The 18,015-nt window shown below is 37.0% G+C and overlaps 1 protein-coding gene across 5 annotated transcripts in view; it reads left to right on the top strand.

Annotated features, from left to right (window-relative positions):
- TEX15 (testis expressed 15, meiosis and synapsis associated) overlaps nt 1-18,015 on the top strand; it is an 88,479-nt gene that overhangs the window by 14,948 nt on the left and 55,516 nt on the right. For 3 of the 5 annotated variants that reach the window (XM_031669466.1, XM_031669465.1, XM_021942185.2), the window contains one exon: nt 11,189-11,336. In XM_031669466.1, the coding sequence (XP_031525326.1) occupies nt 11,201-11,336 (136 nt within the window). In that variant the 5' untranslated portion in view covers nt 11,189-11,200. Of the gene's footprint in view, nt 1-7,082; nt 8,090-11,188; nt 11,337-18,015 lie in introns of those variants that run through there. The other 2 variants (XM_031669464.1, XM_031669467.1) reach the window with 2 other exon arrangements.

The raw sequence follows: 18,015 nt of genomic DNA, 5'->3' as shown, positions 1-18,015 counted from the left end.
TATATTTTTCACAGTTCTGGAAGCAGAGAAGTCCAAGATGAAGGTGCTGGCAGATTCAGTGTCTGGGATGATGGGTGCTTTCTCATACGTGGTGCATTTTCATTGTGTTTTTGCATGGTGGAATTAAAGACCCTCGAGGGTCTTTAATAAGTATGCTAATCCCATTCATGAGGGGTCTGTTCTCAAGACTTAATCATCTCCAGAGGCCTCACCTCTTAATACCATCACTCTGATGTTTAGGCTTCAACGTATGAGTGTCGGGGGGCACAAGCATTCAGACCATAGCAGGTATTTATTTTGTAAGGAAGTATACTTTGTGCTGGAGATGGAAAAGTGGATAAATTGTAGTACAGTACAGAATATTGTCCCGTACATAATTGACCTTAATTTAGGGTAAGTATTGAAACTTTCAATAATAATTTGAATAATAAAAATGAATAATTTTATTTGAATAATAGTAAAATTTCAATAATAATTTGAAAGTCAAGCCAATATGCAAATATTGCTTAGAACATTTGTGGTATTCAAGGTTTGGAATTACTTTTTGAACCAATACATAAGCAGGGCAAGAAAATGAGGCCCAGCTTAGTGGCTCATGCCAGTAATCCCAGCACTTTGAGAGGCAGAGGCAGGAGGATTGCTTGAGGTGAGGAGTTTGAGACCAGCCCGTGCAACATAGCGAGACCTTATCTTTCAAAAAATAAAATAAAAATTAGCCTGGTGAGGAGGCATGTGCTTGCAATCCTAACTCCTTAGGAGGCTGAGGCAGAAGGATCGCTCGAGCCCAGGAATTCAAGATTACAATGAACTGTAATTGTACCACTGCACTCCAGCCTGGGTGAGATATCAGAGTGAGATCTTGACTCTTAAAAGAGAATTAATTGCTTTTTAGATTCTTAAAATTTTTATACTTTTAGTCAATAGTGGTATTGTCGCATTTAGTTACCCACATATTAATCTTATGGGTTTTAAATGATTTTTGGTTGATTCTAACGATGAAATTCACTCTCAGAGGATGGGAATTGGACCCACTATTGGCATTTAAAAAGCAAAAATACCATAGTCATGGAAGGAAATACTCTAGGCAAAGAAATATTCTAAGTAATTGGAAAGGTAGAGGAGGAATTGGGACTGTTCAGCGTACTGAGGGCATCTAACTTTTAAGGCATCGACTTGCATACAGTGTACAATTTCTTGCATACGCCTATATGTGGAACCACAGAGAAAATGTAGATAGAGCCTGAAAGTGGTAGGAAGAGGGGTAAGTGTTAGGAGGAGGCAAAACATTTTACAGTTTACAATACAGCTTTAAGCCTTACCGAAACACAAATGAGCAAAGTAAAGCTTAGGAGCAGACATCTAGTGAGTGGCAGAATCAGGACAAGAAACCTATGTCTGCTGACTTCTTGTACAGAATACTTTCTGTTATTTCATAAATCCTTTCACAATTTTTTTTTTCAACCCGATTTTGTAAAGACAATTTGGAAGGGAAGTGAAAGGTTGGTTTGTTAAATCAAAAGGGTGTGAATTTCCTAGCCAGGTTATCTTTAGCTACTTGTCACTGGTTGACCCTGATAATTTAGATACCCTCCCACCACCCCCCTGACTTTAACTGGTCTCTATGATCAGTTCTAGACTTTTTTGCATTGGGGGGAAAATTGCTTTCAGTCTTAGAGTCTTCAAAACAAATCTGGAAGAGGCTTTATTTGTTAGCACTTGATAATATATTTGTTACTTTTATCCAGATACTAAGATTTTTATTCTCCCCAAATAGTTTAAATTACTACAGTTTTACTATAAATTTTTAAGGATTTAGAGATGTGTAGTGCAGTCTAATTGTGAGGCTTTCTTTTGATACTGCATATCTTTCTGAGGCAGTGGTCAATATGGGCACTGATTCTAAGAAGCACACAGGTTCTGCTTGTCTAAATCTTTTAAACTTAAGTAAAACAAATGTCAGCAGAATGGGGGCATTCCTTTTGGGAGTTATGTTGACTTTTTTTTTAATTGTGTGGTTCTGATAGTGAGCCCAGGTAACTACTGGAATTATTATGTAGTTGCTATGAGCCTTTGTCTCTGGATCACACTAATGCCCTCTAAGGAAGTAGACTGAATAGATAGTTCATCTTCTCCAGCAGAATTTGTTAATGTCTTTCTAAGAGACTCAGATTTGACAGTGGCAAAGTAAACAAGATGAGTGAAAAGAAATGAAAAATGGCCTAAGTCCTAATAGCCATTTTAAATAAAATTAAAAGCATGATAAAACTGCCGTGCATTCTTTGCTCTTTTGCTTCTAGTTTTCTATTCATTTAATATAAAGAGGATGGAGATAACCCAGAAATACTCTTTTAAAATAACTTCTACCTCCTATGTATAAGATTGAGGGGAAATTTTTAAAAACTTTATGGGTCATTATTGTCTTGCATTTAGGCATTCCAGATGTTCCACTCTTCTCCCAAGTTCCAAGGTACCAATAGTCAAACTTCACATTAAAGGATTTGAGAAAAAATGAAAGATAGAACTTCACAAGTCACTGTGATGAAATTGAACTTTCTTTAAATGTGTGTGTGTGGCTGGGCATGGTGGCTCACACCTATAATCCCAGCACTTTGGGAGGCCAAGGTGAGTGGATCACAAGGTCAGGAGATTTAGATCATCCTGGCCAACATGGTGAAACCCTGTCTCTATGAAAATACAAAAAATTAGCCAGGTGTGGTGGCAGATGTCTGTAGTCCCAGCTACTTGGGAGGCTGAGGCAGGGGAATCGCTTGAACTCGGGAGGCAGAGGTTGCAGTGAGCCGAGATCGTACCACTGCACTCCAGCATGGGGACACAGTGAGACTCTGTCTGAAATTAAAAAAAAAAAAAAAGTATGTGTTCAAAAGTGTTGACATGTAAACCCTTGAATAATCTATACATTTACCTAATGGAATGTCACATAATGGCTTCATAGGTGTTGAGTCTGAGCTCCGTTTAAAACGACAACAACAACAAAATAACCAGATGCTCCTGCCTTAATTAGTAGAGAAAGGTCAGCAACATTCTTTAAGTCCAATAAGAGGATTATTAATAGATGGATTTTACTGGTAACCTCTTAGGGGCATCCTCTGACCCTTCAACAAAGCTTGGTTTCAAACTTCAAGTCCATGAAAAGCAATGTGTTGTTTAACTTTACCCCTTTGGTACCACTATCACCAATTCAACAGACATTTGTTGACGGTCATTTTTTTGTTTGTTTGTTTCTGTTTTTTTGCGACGGAGTCTTACTCTGTCGCCCAGGCTAGAGTGCAGTGGCGCAATCTTGGCTCACTGTTGGCAGCCATTTTGTGCAAGGTTGACATCTAAGTCATTATACTACATATATTTTTTGATATGGGCCTTTTCCAGCTTACCATACAGATTATGCTCTTTAGATTATGCTCTTTTGATTATGCTCTTGCTGACTAAAGATCAGTTCAAACTAACCTATAGGAGATCTTCTAAAAATCCTCTGTCTTGGTGCATTTAGGCTGCTGTAACAAAATACCATAAACTGGGTAACTTATAGACAACAGAAATTTCTTTGTCACAGTTCTGGAGACTGGGGAGTCCAAGATCAAGGTGCTGCCAGATTTGGTAGCTGGTGAGGGACTGCTTGCTGGTCCACAGACAGCTGTCTTTTCCCTGCATCTTCACATGGTAGAAGCAGTGAGGGAGGTCTTTACAGTCTGTTTTGTAAGGGTACCTTCATGAAGGCACCACCTTTAATACCTAATCAGCTTCTAAAGGCCCCACCTCCCAATACCTTCACATTAGGCTTTTTCTTTATGTGTGTGTGTTTTTTTTTTCTAACAGTTTGATAGTTTTAACTCTTATCTTTAGTCTTTGATCCATTTGCAGTTAATTTTTGTACATGGTTTAAAGTAAGAATCCTACTTCATTCTTTTGCACATGGATATCCAGTTTTCCGGCACTATTTGTTGCAGACTGTCCTTTCTCCCACTGAATGGTCTTGGCACCTTGTGGAACATCATTTCACATATATGTGAAGGTTTATCTTGGAACTCTTTTTCCTATTTTATTGTTCTTAGATGTCTGTCTTTATGCCTGTTCCAAGCTTTAAGAAATATGAGTTACGGAAATAGTGAACGAATTAATGATATATATAAATCATACAGGAAGCCAGGTATTATAAGTAAACGATAACACACACACACAAAAAAAATAGGAGAATCAGAGTTGAGACTTAAGACTTTGGAATTATCAAATACAGCATTTTTTTAGAGACAGAGTTTTTTTTCTTGCTACGTTGCTACGTTGCCCAGGCTGGAGTGCAGTCATAGCTCACTAGAGCTTTGAACTCATAGGCTCAAGCAATTCTACCACCACAACCTGCCACGTAGCAGGGAGTACAGGTGTAAACCATCACACTCAGTTTAAATACAATATATTTTTAAAGAAATGAGAAAGGCTTTAAAATGTGAGAAGCAGATTTTTTTAAATAACCAAATATAACCCTTATTAATGGAAATAGTAATAATTAAAAACTCAATGGACTAGAAGCAGATTAGACCTAGCTGAAGAGAGTCAGTGAACCAGATGTTAGATATGAAGAAACATAATATTATTTTTAGATATGAAGGAAGGTTAAGAAACATGAAGAATAAAGGTAGAAATTTGAACATAGGTAAATAGAAGTTCTATACTGAGGAAACAGAATGATGTCACAGCAATATTTAACAATAAAGTTTCTGAGAATTTCACATAATTGTTGAAAGATACCAAAAGTTAGATATAAGAAGTTCATCAAATACTTAGCCTAGAACATCATGATGAAAATGCAGGACATAAGAGACAAAGAAGATACTAAAAGCTGCCAGAGGAAAAGATTACTCATAAATGAATGACAATTATATTGGAGGTGATAACATCTTCAGAGTGCTGAGAGAAAGTAGCAGTCATTCTAGAATTTGTACCCAGGAAAATTAAGCCTGATGGCAGCATGTCTACTAAAAAATAGAATTTATCATATTAAACTGTAAAATATTTAAAACATTCCCTTTAAAATCAAGGGCAAGATCAAGATACCTGCCATTATCACTTATATTCAACATTGTACTAGGTACAAGAAATAAATAGCATAAGAATCGGATGGGAAGACACAAAACCATAAGTCATTATACAGTCCATTATTCATAGAGGATATGGCTGTTAATGAAGATAAATTATTAGAATTAATAAGAGCTTAACAAGGTTGTTGGGTAGCCAATATATAGAAATTGGTTTTGGAGAGTCATTTGCCTAGTGATTGAGTGCATTCACTCTGGTGCCACACTGCCTAGCTTTGAATTCCAGATTCCACCCCTCCTAGCTTTGTGTCCTTGGACATACTATTTAACTTCCCTGCACTTTTGTTTTCTAATTTAAAATAAGGGTATCTGATAGGGATATTGTGAAGATTAAATGGATCAGTATATATCTAAATCACTTAGAAAAGTGTCTGGTACCTGGTAAGTGTTAAATATGTGTTAGCCATTTTTATTATCATTATCAACATCATTTTAAACATAGTAGTGAATAAAATAACTTTTAAAGATACTGTATATAGTAACGTAAAAATTATAAAGTACTTGAGATTAAATACTTTAAAAGAAGTGTAAAAACTCTCAGGGAAAAAAGTTATAAAACTTTTGAAAGACATTAATGACCTGAATACCATGTTCACAGATAGGAAAGCTAATATAACAACATGACTTATCTTAAGATTGATCACGAGGTTCAGTGAAGTTCCAGTTAAAACCTAAACAAAATTTATTCTTAGATAGGCCTAATTTAAAATGTGTATGTAAGTGCAAAGAGGCTGTGGAAGAACAAGATATGTTTTATTTTTTTTTTTCTTTCAGTTTTGCTAAAGCATGTATCAAGATTTGTTACAATATGGTGTTGATGGATGAATACAGAAAGACACTGATGAAACAGAGCACAGAGCCCAGAATTCATACATATGTAGAAAATGGGTTTATGTCAGAGATGGCATTACAGATAAGTAGGAATAGGAAAGGTTGTTTTAAAAAACAATGCTAGCAGTTTGATATTCACATGGAAAACTTGAACTTTTATTTTTTACCATAGACAAAAAATGAATTTGAGGCAAAGTAAATACTTAAAGGTAAAAGACACAACTATGAAAGTTTTAGAAGAAAATATATGGGATATCTTTATGATCTTGGGAAGAGGTATATCTTTTTTCTTTTTTTGGAAACAGAGTCTTGCTGTGTCGCCCAGGCTGGAGTGCAGTGACGCAATCTCCGCTTACTGCAAGCTCCGCCACCCGGGTTCGCGCCATTCTTCTGCCTCAGTCTCCCGAGTAGCTGGGGCTACAGGCCCCTGCCACCACGCCCGGCTAATTTTTTGTAGTTTTAGTAGAGATGGGGTTTCACCGTGTTACCCAGGATGGTCTCAATCTCCTGACCTCGTCATCCACCCACCTCAGCCTCCCAAAGTGCTGGGATTACAGCCGTGAACCACTGTGCCCAGCTTGGGGAGAAGTATTTCTTAAAGTTGATCAAAAGCAAAAATGAAAGCACAAAATATAAATAAAAATATTCATATTTGGGACTAAAATTAAACATACCTCTTTTAGAAAATGAAAATATAACTTTTAAAAGTGGGGGGAATTATTTGCAATAAATATAATTAGCAAAAAAGATAATATCTCATATAAAGATTTCTTGCAAATACATAGACTAAACTGATAGAAAAGTGGGTAAAAAGCTTGAATGAGTATTTCCCAGATGTGGAAACATGACCAATATATATACTCAGTACATGATCATTCTCAAAAATTGGGGACTGGATTCAGTGGCTCACGCCCACAGGCACTTTGGGAGAATGAGGCGGGCAGATCACTCGAGGTCAGGAAGCTGAGACCAGCCTGGCCAACATAGTGAAACCTTGTCTCTACAAAAATTAGCAACGCGTGGTGGCACGTGCCCATAGTCCCAGCTACTAGGGAGGCTGAGCCAGGAGAATCGCTTGAACCCAGGAGGCAGAGTTTGTAGTGCACTGAGATCACACCACTTCACTCCAGCCTAGGTGACAGAGCAAGACACTGTCAAAAAAAAAAAAAGGGGTGAGGGGAGAGAAAATGCAAACTAACCACAATTAGTTATCATTTGCTCCTGTCAGGTTGGCAGAAAGTAAAGACTACCAACATGAAGCGTTGATGAGAATATGGAGAAACTGGAACTCTTAGATATTCCTGGTGATGATGTGTAATAAAAGATTGAGAAATTAGCCAAGCACAGTTGGCATTTGCCTGTAATCCTAGCTACTTAGCCATTTGGGAGGCTGAGGCATGAGGATCAAAAATCTGTGTGCAGTTAGCTGGCATCTTCCCATGACGGCGCTCTCACTCACCCCACACAGTGCAATGAGGACAAACCAGAATTCCCCATGTCATAATTGATCGCTTGAGCTCAGGAATTTGAGACCAGCCTGGGCAACACTAGTGAGACCTAGTCTCAAAGGAAAAAAAAAAGATTCAGAAATGAGACTATACAAAAATTAGTTTTTCTATGTGAGGAATCTTCCTCACATAGAAACAAACAAAATTAAAAGGCAAAAATATTAAAATACATATGACAGACAAAACTAATTTATTTGTATATGGAGTCCTTATAAATCATTAACTAGAATACTATCTTCTCTGTGGGAAAAAAATGGACAAAAAGATAAGAACGAGTGATTCACAGAAAAAACAAAATAGCTCAATGTCACTGATAATGAATTAAATGCTAATTAAAACCACAAGTTTCTATTTTTATTTGCCATGTTTTCAAAGGTTAAGTTTGACGAAATATTAACAAGTAAAAATGGAAAGAATATTTTCTTTAAAGCAAAAGTTAGTAAATAATAAAGGCTAGATACAGAAAGGTGAGTTACTAAGAAACCAAGAAAATCAGGATTATGAAGTCATAGAAGTCTGGCAAGCTGTGTTATTTCAAGAACAGATTGGTCAAGAGTATCAAACAGAGAGAGGCCAAGTAAGTCATGAGCCACAAATGACTGATGTGGATAATCATTGATGACTTTGAAGATCACTGTTTAGGTAGAGTAATGGAAGTAGAAATCAAAGTAGATTGAGGAGGGAGTGGGAAGTGAGCTAGAAAATGGCAAATTTTTGCATTTCTAAGATGAACTCAGCTGATTTATGATGTATTATCACTTTTATTTAACTTTTGTTTGAATTTCTACTGGTTTAATTTCCTCCTAATAATAACAGGATTATTCATTGTTTTTGTTTCTTCTTGAATCAATTTTGGCAGCTTTTTTCCTAAGAATTATTTTCTGTAATATTTAAATGTATTGGCCTAAAGTTGTTCATAACATACATTCTCTTAAAACCTGTATAAATAGGTGTTTAAATTATTAGCAAACACTTGTCTTTGGTTCCTTTGTTCTTTAGTTATTTTGAATATCTGTTAAAGTATATGGTATATACTTTATATATATTATATATATATACTTTATGTATATTGCCATGTACATTAACTATTCATGAATGATTTATAATTGATTTCTTTTTCTATCCAGAATAGCCCAGGACTCCAGAAGACAGTCTCAGCATGAATCCTCAGAATTCAAACTTCCTTATTTTACTTATATATATGTATATAAATAAATAATACATAAATATATATATAATTGTAGGACTATTTCATGTGATATAATTTGTAATATGTAACATATAAATATAAAGGTTATAGGTCTGTGATACATGAGCATAAAGAAATATATATTAAAGGTCTAATATCCCACCCATAAAAAACCCAAACAAACAAACAAAAATACATGAAGTTATCACTTTAACATGGTTGAAGTTAAAGAGACGTTATTCCTGCTTAAAAGATAATAACTGAAAAATTGCTGAGCACAACTTATTTAATGAAGGATGTTGAACACCGTTGTGTCCTGATTATTCATCTTTCATTAATTGTAAACTTAGCTTTTTGTGGCAAAGTATTATCCTAAGTAAGCCCTGAGGAACAAAAGTGAACTTCATAAATCTTTCCTTTATTAGTAAATTATACTAGAGAAACCCTATAGCTGAAATCATCGCGCTTTCTTGAATATGTAATTTTTTTTTCTTTGAGCCAGAGTCTCACACTGTTGTCCAGGCTGGAGTGCAATGGTGAGATCTCGGCTTGCCGCAGCCTCTGCCTCCTGGGTTCAAGTGATTCTCCTGCCTCAGCCTCCAGAGTAGCTGGGATTACAGGTGCACACCACCACACCCGGCTAATTTTTTGTACTTTTAGTAGAGACGGGGTTTCACTATGTTGGCCAGACTGGTCTCAAACTCCTGACCTCGTAATCCACCCACCTCAACCTCCCAAACCGAATATGTAATTTAACTGTAGTTAAAGGCAGTTTTGAAGGTTGTGCTTTGAGGATCGTCCCAGCACTTGGCTGTTCAAGTAAAGTATATTCAACTGATTGTTCTTTACCTTTATGTGCTGTTGTTACAGATCATGACTAATTGAAGAGATTTTTATTGCATAAGGCATTCTAAACTATTTTCCATTCTTCCCCTTACTAAACTGTGAGGTGAACGTGGCAGCCTTGACAAGTATCTCTAGAGCTGGTGCATCTTAGGAGTATTCTTGTTAGAAAGCAGTACTCCACTAGTGTCTTTGTGGCTGAATGAAAGAAGGGCTGCCTGGCTTCTCTTTTTTTCTAGAGGTCTTTTTCATTCCCTGATCCATGTTTGATTGGGAGATTGCAAGATCACCTTTCATAAAGAACAGGAAGGCATTAAGAGGGACATCCTTGTGAACCTTCTTAGAACCTTATGCTTTGTGATCCTTCTGTAGAATTTTGGCATCTTTTAATTTGGATTGTGATCTGATGTTTGAACTAAGCCGTTGATAGGTGTCAGGAGGGCCATCAACCATCTTATGAAATGGTATGAAAAATACCTGCTTATATATATTTCCTTGTGTGTATACTCCATAGCTGTCTTTTGAAATCCAGTTTGAGTTCTACTTAAAGAGGTTAAGAATCAATATTTGGCAGGGGATGGAGGTTGCAGGGAAGTTTGGGGAGAGAGAGAAAGGAGAGGGAAAAAGGAAGGGAGGAATATTTTTGATATTTCTGGTATAGCAATATATGATGTTGTCTTAAGCATTTATAGAATGATACTATGCAGCAGTAGTCAATAAGCAATTGGCTGTTGTTGGCCATCAACTGTAGGAATAGTCAGCAATAGTTGGTTTACAGCTTTTTGAAGTTTCTTCTGAAACCAGAGATTTTGATTTAAAGAGAGTATCATTTTTGTCACAGAAATGTATAGGAAAAAAATGCTTTCTGAAAATGGAATATTTGAGCTGGGCATGGTGGCTCATGCCTGTAATTCCAACACTTTGGGATTCCGAGGCAGGAGGATCACTTGAGCCCAGGAGTTCAAAACCAGCCTGGGCAACACAGAGAGACCCTGTCTCAAAAGAAAGAAAGAAAGAAAAAATGTAGTATTTGGTAAGAATTTTACCAAATGTGTATAAAAATTGTTATGGCTGTAAGTTTTTGAGCTTTTCAGGAGCAGGGAGACTTTTGGTTACCTAATTGCAGTTACATGAATTACAAGGAAAAATGTGTTAGAAACAAAAATTCATATATATACATATGAAATATATATGTGAAATATATATATATATATGAATATATATATTGAGATAGAGTCTTGCTCTTTTGCCCAGGCTGGAGTGCAGTGGAGTGATCTCAGCTCGATGCATCCTCCATCTCCTGGGTTCAAGCTGTTCTCATGCCTCAGTCTCCCAAGTAGCTGGAATTACAGGCATGTGCCACCACGCCCAGCTGATATTTTTGTGTTTTTAGTAGAGACGGGGTTTCACCATGTTGGCCAGGCTGGTCTCAAACTCCTAATGTCAAGTGATCTGCCCACCTCAGCCTCTCAAAGTGCTGGAATTACAGGTGTGAGTCACTGTGCCCAGCTGATATTTTTGATATACAAAAACCAAAGTTGTAAACTCATTTTCTTTTTTGGGTAACTGGCAAATTGAGATGGAAACTTTCTGATAGTTGACTAAGAACATTTTACTATTTACTTTTGTTGAACTTTTAAATGATTGTACTGCCATTGCCTTTTATGTATTTATTGACCGTTTGCTTAATAACCTTGGATTGATTTTAGGCCACCAACAAAATGGAAATGAAAGAAACTGCTAAACAGAATACACTGTGGCAAATGAGCTCAACTAGCGAACCCATGTTAAATACTCGTGAAGTCAATCCTTTGAAGAAATTCACCATTCCTAAGATCAGGAGGACAACTGAGAAAGGTAGTATTTCTGTGGAAGTTGGGAACTTTTTTAGTAACTATTACTGTATTTCTCTGATTCTTATTTTATGTTCATCTTTTATTTTGACTCTATATAAAATTAGATTAATTCAGGTCTCTAATTCCTTAAACATACATGTACTTATGTTTCCACACAAAATAGAATAGATGCATGTTCTGCATCCTTCCCACAAAGTACACCTAAAATCCCTGAACATTTTTATAAAACAAATATGAGAAGACTTTCAAAACTGGAGAACACACACCAACTAGAGAATCTGGAACTCAGGGAATGACATAGCAGTAAGTTCCCTGGATTTTCTTTTTGTTTCCTCCATATCTCAGACTGGATGCCCCCAACAAGAGAAATGCCGCCTGGTGCAGACCTCCCCCAGAAGCCCCAAGTAAAACCTCCTCTTTCTTGCCAGTGGACTAAGAAAGGGGCAGCCTAGAAAGTTGGAAACCTGTTTGACATTAAATATACCCCTCCCGTTTCCCACTGGGGTGATGTCAAAGGAAGTTGAGTGGGGATCCTGGACTCTGACCCCCTACCCAGCAGGAACAAGGTACCCCTTTCCTTCCCTATGATGTCAGTGGTGATCCAAGTAGGATCACACAGCCATAACGCATTCTCTTCCCTGCCATCATCCTGCTCCTGCAATGTCAGTTGATATCTACCCCTGCTTTGTGATGATGAGTTGCCCTTTCCACTAGGGTTAGAGTCAGTGAACAAAGTGGAGAGCCTAGACCTCCACCACATCCAGCAGTAACAAGGCCTCCTTCCACAGTGTTGGTGGAGGATAAGTGGGGACCATGGACTTCCAGCCCTTTCCAGTGGTAACAGGATACTCCCCAGCGTGTAAATGGAAGCCCTGTGGAAAGCCAGAACTTCACCTCTGCATAGTAGTAGAGTCAGTGCTCCCCTTTCTCTGCCAGCCATTGTTCCTGCCAGCATAGTTTTAGTAAAGTCTTGCTGAAGTGCAAGATTAAATATAACCCAGAGTCTCATAAAAATGCCCCAGTTGACCAGGATATAATAAAAATCGCTCATCTTAACACACACCAAGAAAATCTCAACTTGAATGAGAAAAGATAACAAATGCCAACATCAAGATTGACACAGGTGTTGGAACTATAATTAACTGAGAGACTTTTAAAGCAGCTACCATAAAGATATTTGGACAAGCAGTTACAGACACTTTTGAAACAAACGAACAGCTAGAAAATCTCATCAAAGAAATGAAATATGTAATAATCGAATAGAAGACTTGGAACTGATAATTTAATTAAAATAAAAACTCAGGCAAAAACTAATAGAACTACAAGGAGAAATAGAGAAATCTACTATTATAGTTGGAAATACCCCATTATCAGAAATGGGCATATTGCCAACAGACAGAAAATCACTAAGGACATAGCTCAGCAACACCGTCAATCAACTTGATACAATAGACATCTGTAGACTATTCCATTCAACAGTAGTATGTTAGACATTCTTCTCAAGCACACCCAAGACTCACCAAGATAGACCGTACCTTGGCCATAATACACATGTTAAGAGATTTGAAATAGTAGAAATCATAGTCACCTCTCAGACCATGTATTAATCCATTTTCACACTACTGATAAAGATATACTAGTGACTGGGCAATTTACAAAAGAAAGAGGTTTATAATGGACTTATAGTTCCACGTGGCTGGGGAAGCCTCATAATCATGGCAGAAGACAAGGAGAAGCAAGTCACATCTTACATGAATGGCAGCAGGCAAAGAGAGAGCTTGTGCAGGGAAACTCCTGTTTTTAAAACCATTAGATCTCATGAGACCAGTTCACTATCACGAGAATAGCACAGGAAAGACCTGCCCCCATAATCCAGTCGTCTCCCACTGGATCCCTCCCACAACACATGGGAATTATGGGAGCTACAAGATGAGATTTGATTGGGGACACAGAGCCAAACCATATCAGACCACAGTGGAATTAAGATGATCAAGTAGGGGGCACTAGATATAAATAACCCAAAGATAGCTGGAAAATACCCAAATTCTTTGAGATTAAGCAGCACACTTCTAAATAATAAATGCATCAAAGGAAAAATCTCAAGAGAAATGTTAAAATACTTTGAACTAAATGAAAAGGAAAACAAAATTTGTAGGATGAAGCAAAAGCAGTACTTAGGAAGAAATTTATAGCATTGAATGCATATATTAGAAAACAAGAAATATCTAAAATCAGTAATTTAAGTTTACACCTTAGGAAACTAGAAAAAAGAGGACAAATTAAATCCAAAATAAGCAGAAGAAAATAAATAATAAAAATTAGAGCAGAAATGAATGAAATTAAAAACAGGAAATTAATAGAAAAAAAATCAACAAAATGAAAATCTGTATCTTTGAAGAGATCAGTAAAGTTGATAAGCCTCTAGCCAGGATAACTAAGAAAAAAAGGGGCACAAATTACTGATATCAGAAATCAAAACATCACTACAGATCCTATGGACATTAAAAGGGTAAGGGATACTATGAACAATTCTAGGCCCATAAATTTGGTAACCTAGATGAAATGTACCAATTCCTTGAAACACAGTATCTGCAAAAAGTTACACAAGAAGAAATATATGATCTGAATAGGCCTAAATCTATGTATTAAACAAATTGAATCAATAACTAATAACCTTCCAAAACAACACCAGGACCAGATAGGTTCACTGGTGAGTGCTACTAGATATTTAAGGAAGAAGTTATACCAATTCTCTACAATCTCTTTCAGAAGATACAAGTAGAAGGAATACTTTCTGACTCATGCTTTTAGAGGAGCATTATTTTAATACCAAAACAAGATAAAGAACTTAGAAGAAAACTACAGAGCCAAGAAAAGCTCAGCATCATTGATCATTAGAAAATGCAAATCAAAACCACAGTGAGATACCATCTCACGCCAGTCAGAATGGAAGTTATTGAAAAGTCAAGAAATGATAGGTGCTGGTGAGGCTGTGTATAAATAGGAATGTTTTTACACCGTTGGGCACTGTGGCTCATGCCCTGAGGCTAGGAGTTTGAGACCAGCCTGTGCAACATAGCAAGGCCCTGCCTCTAGAAAAATAAAAATAAAAATCAGCCTGTGTGGTGCATGCCTGTAGTCCTAGCTACTTGGGAAGCTGAGGTGGGAGGAACGCTTGATCCCAAGAATCAAGCAGAAATGTAAATGTAAATTAGTTCAACCATTGTGGAAGACAGTGTGGCGATTCCTCAAGAATCTAGTACCAGAAATACTATTTGACCCAGCAATCCCATTACTGGGTATATACCCAAAGCCTGAATCATTCTACCGTAAAGACACATGCACACATATGTTTATTGCAGCAATATTTTCAGAAACAGAGACATGGAACCAACCCAAATGCTCATCAGTGATATAGACTGGATAAAGAAAATGTGGTATATGTACATCATGGAATACTGTGCGGCCATAAAAAGGAATGAGATCATGTCCTTTGCAGAGACATGGGTGAAGCTGGAAGCCATCATCCTCTGCAAGTACAGGAACAGAAAACCAAACACCACATGTTCTCACTCATACGTGGACGTTGAACAATGAGAACACATGGACACAGGGAGGGAAATAACACACACCGGGATCTGTTGGAGGGTGGGAGTCAAGGGGAGGAAACCTAGATGACAGAGGTCAATAGGTGCAGCAAACCACCATGGCACACATATATCTATGTAACAAACCTGCATATTCTGCACGTATATCCCAGAACTTAAAGTAAAATAAAACATTTTTTAATAAAGAAAATACTGAGAAGGAATAGCCAGGAATTGTTATCTCCTGGATATTCAGCTATGGTCTCTGAATCCATAGGGTGAGAGTTGGTTAAATTTAAAGAGCTGCCTACACTTACCATCTAAGTTCAGCATTATTTAGGAAGCTGAAGCAGGAGGATGGCTTAAGCCCAGGAGTTCAAGGCTGCAGTGAGCTATGATCACAGCACTGTACTCCACTCTGGATGACAGAGTGAGACCCTGTCTCTTTAAAAAAAAAAAAAAAAGAGAGGGAGAGAGAGAGAGAAATAAAATTGACATAAAAAAAATAATAAAATTGACATTAAAAAAAAAAAAACTACACTGCCAGTCATGGTGGCTCATACCTGTAATCCCAGCACTTTGGAAGGCCAAGGTGGGAGAATTGTTTGAGCCCAGGAGTTTGACATCAGCTTGGCAACATGGAAAAATCCCATCTCTACAAAAAATACAAGAATTATCCAGGCATGGTGACATGTGCCTGTGGTGCCAGCTACTCAGGAGGCTGAGGTGGGAAGATCACTTGAGCCTGGGAGGTCAAGTCTGCAGTGAGCCATAATTGTGCCCCTGTGCCACTGCACTCCAACGTGGGCAACAGAGTGAGACCCTGTCTGGAAAAAAAATAAAAACCACAGACAAATATCACTCATGAAGATAGATGCAGAATTTTTCAGCCAAGTATCAGCAAATCAAATTCAATAATGTAAAGAATTTTATAGCTGGGCATATGCCTGTAATCCGCACTTTGGGAGGCTAAAGTGGGAGGATCACTTGAGGTTAGGAGTTTGAGACCAGCCTGTGCAACACAGCAAGGCCCTGTCTCTCGAAAAAAAAATTTAAATCAGCCTGGTGTGCACACCTGTAGTCCTAGCTACTTGGGAAACTCAGGTGGGAGGATTGCTTGATCCCTGAAGGTTGAGGCTGCAGTAAACCATAATCACACTTCTGCACTGCAGCCTGGGCAAGACTGTCTTTAAGAAAGAATTTCACACCAGTACCAACTGGAATATATCCCAGGTATGTAAGGCTGGTCCACCATCTGAAAGTCAATTAATGTAATCCATCATCTAAAGAGGAAAAATCATATGATCATATCAATAGATTAAAAAAAAAAAAAAAAGCATTTGACAAAATGTAACACCCATTCATGTTAAAAAGCTCTCAGTAAACTAGGAATAAAGAGGAATTTCCTCAACTTGATTTTTAAAAAATCTACAAAAAGCCTTCAGCTAACTTAACAGTGAAAAATTTAAAGCTTTCACACTAAGATCAAGGCAAGGATGTCTGTCACCACTGCTTCTCAACATTGTACTGGAAGTACTAGCTAATGCAGTAGGACAATAAAAGGAAATAAAGAAATAAAAGGTATACATATTGGGAAAGAAAAAAGAAAACTGTACTTTCTTGCAGATGACTTGATCATATCTATTGAAAAATCAAAACCCTCCTGGAACTCATAAGCGATTATGGGGGAAGTTGTAAGATAAAGGTTAATATATGATATTGCTTTTTTATATACCAGCAATGAACAAGTAGAATTTGAAATTTAAAACATACCATTTATATTAGCACCAAAAAAATGAAATACCTAGGTTTAAATCTAACCAAATACGTACAAAGTCTATATGAGGAAAACTACAAAACTGGTGAAAAAAGTCAACCCAATAGAGAGATTTCACGTTTATGAATAGGAAAAGTTGGTATTATCAATATGCCAGTTTTTCCCAACTTGATTTACAGATTCATTGTCACCCAAATCAAAATCTCAGCAAGTTATTTTGTGCATACCAACAAACTGATTCTAAAGTTTATATGGCACACAGTTTCTGATATGGAAGGAACAAATTTTAAGGTCTCTTGCAGAACGGGTTGACTATGATTAATAATTGTGTATTTCAAAATTAAGTATTCAAGGCAATACAGAAAATAAATATTCAAGGCAATGGATGTGTTAGCTTGATTTAATCATCCTGTGTTATATGCATATAATATCACATTGTACCTCCTGAATGTATACAATTACAACTTTTCAATTTGCAATAAAATAAACATTAAAATTAAGTTTATATGGAGAGGCAAAAGACTAAGAATACACAACTCAACACTGAAAAACAACAGAGGACTGACACTACTTTACTTCAAGACATACTATAAAGCTACAGTAATTAAGGCAGGGTGGTGTTGGCAAAAAAAAAAAAACCAGACAAATCAAGCAATGGAACAGAATAGAGAGCCCAGAAATAGAGCCACATGAATATAAACTGATCTTTGACAAAGAAGAGGCAGGAAAATAGAACAAAGTCTTTTCAACAAATATTGCTGAAGCAACTGGACACCCACATGCAGAAAAGGGAATCTAGACACAGACATTAACATCCTGCACAAAAATTAATTCAAAATATTCCACAGACCTAAATGTAAAACACAAAACTATACAAATTACAGAAGATAACATATGAGAGTATCTAGATGATGGTGGGTTTGGCAATGACTTTAGCTGCAATACCAAAGATGTAGTTTGTGAAAGAAAGGACTGAATAGCCAGACTTTATTCTCTTGACAGTGTCTTTTGCAGAACAGAAATTTTTAATTGTAATAAAGAGAAAATATTTGCAAAACACATTTCAGATAAGGAATTGCTATCCAAAATATATTTAAAAATTCTTGACAATAAAAAGGCAAACAAGTCAATTTAAAAAAGCAAAGAAGTCAATTTAAAAATGAGCCTGCCAGCTGAGGCAGGAGAATGGCGTGAATCCAGGAGGTGGAGCTTGCAGTGAGCTGAAATCATACCACTGCATTCCAGCCTGGGCGAAAGAGCAAGACTCTGTCTCCAAAAAAAAAAAAAAATTAGCCTGCCGGGCACGTTATCTCATG

This window comes from Papio anubis, chromosome 8, assembly GCF_008728515.1.
Source record: "Papio anubis isolate 15944 chromosome 8, Panubis1.0, whole genome shotgun sequence".
Lineage (NCBI taxonomy): Eukaryota > Metazoa > Chordata > Mammalia > Primates > Cercopithecidae > Papio > Papio anubis.
The sequence above is the reverse complement of the archived record's forward strand: the minus strand, read 5'-3'. Positions and strand labels throughout refer to the sequence as shown.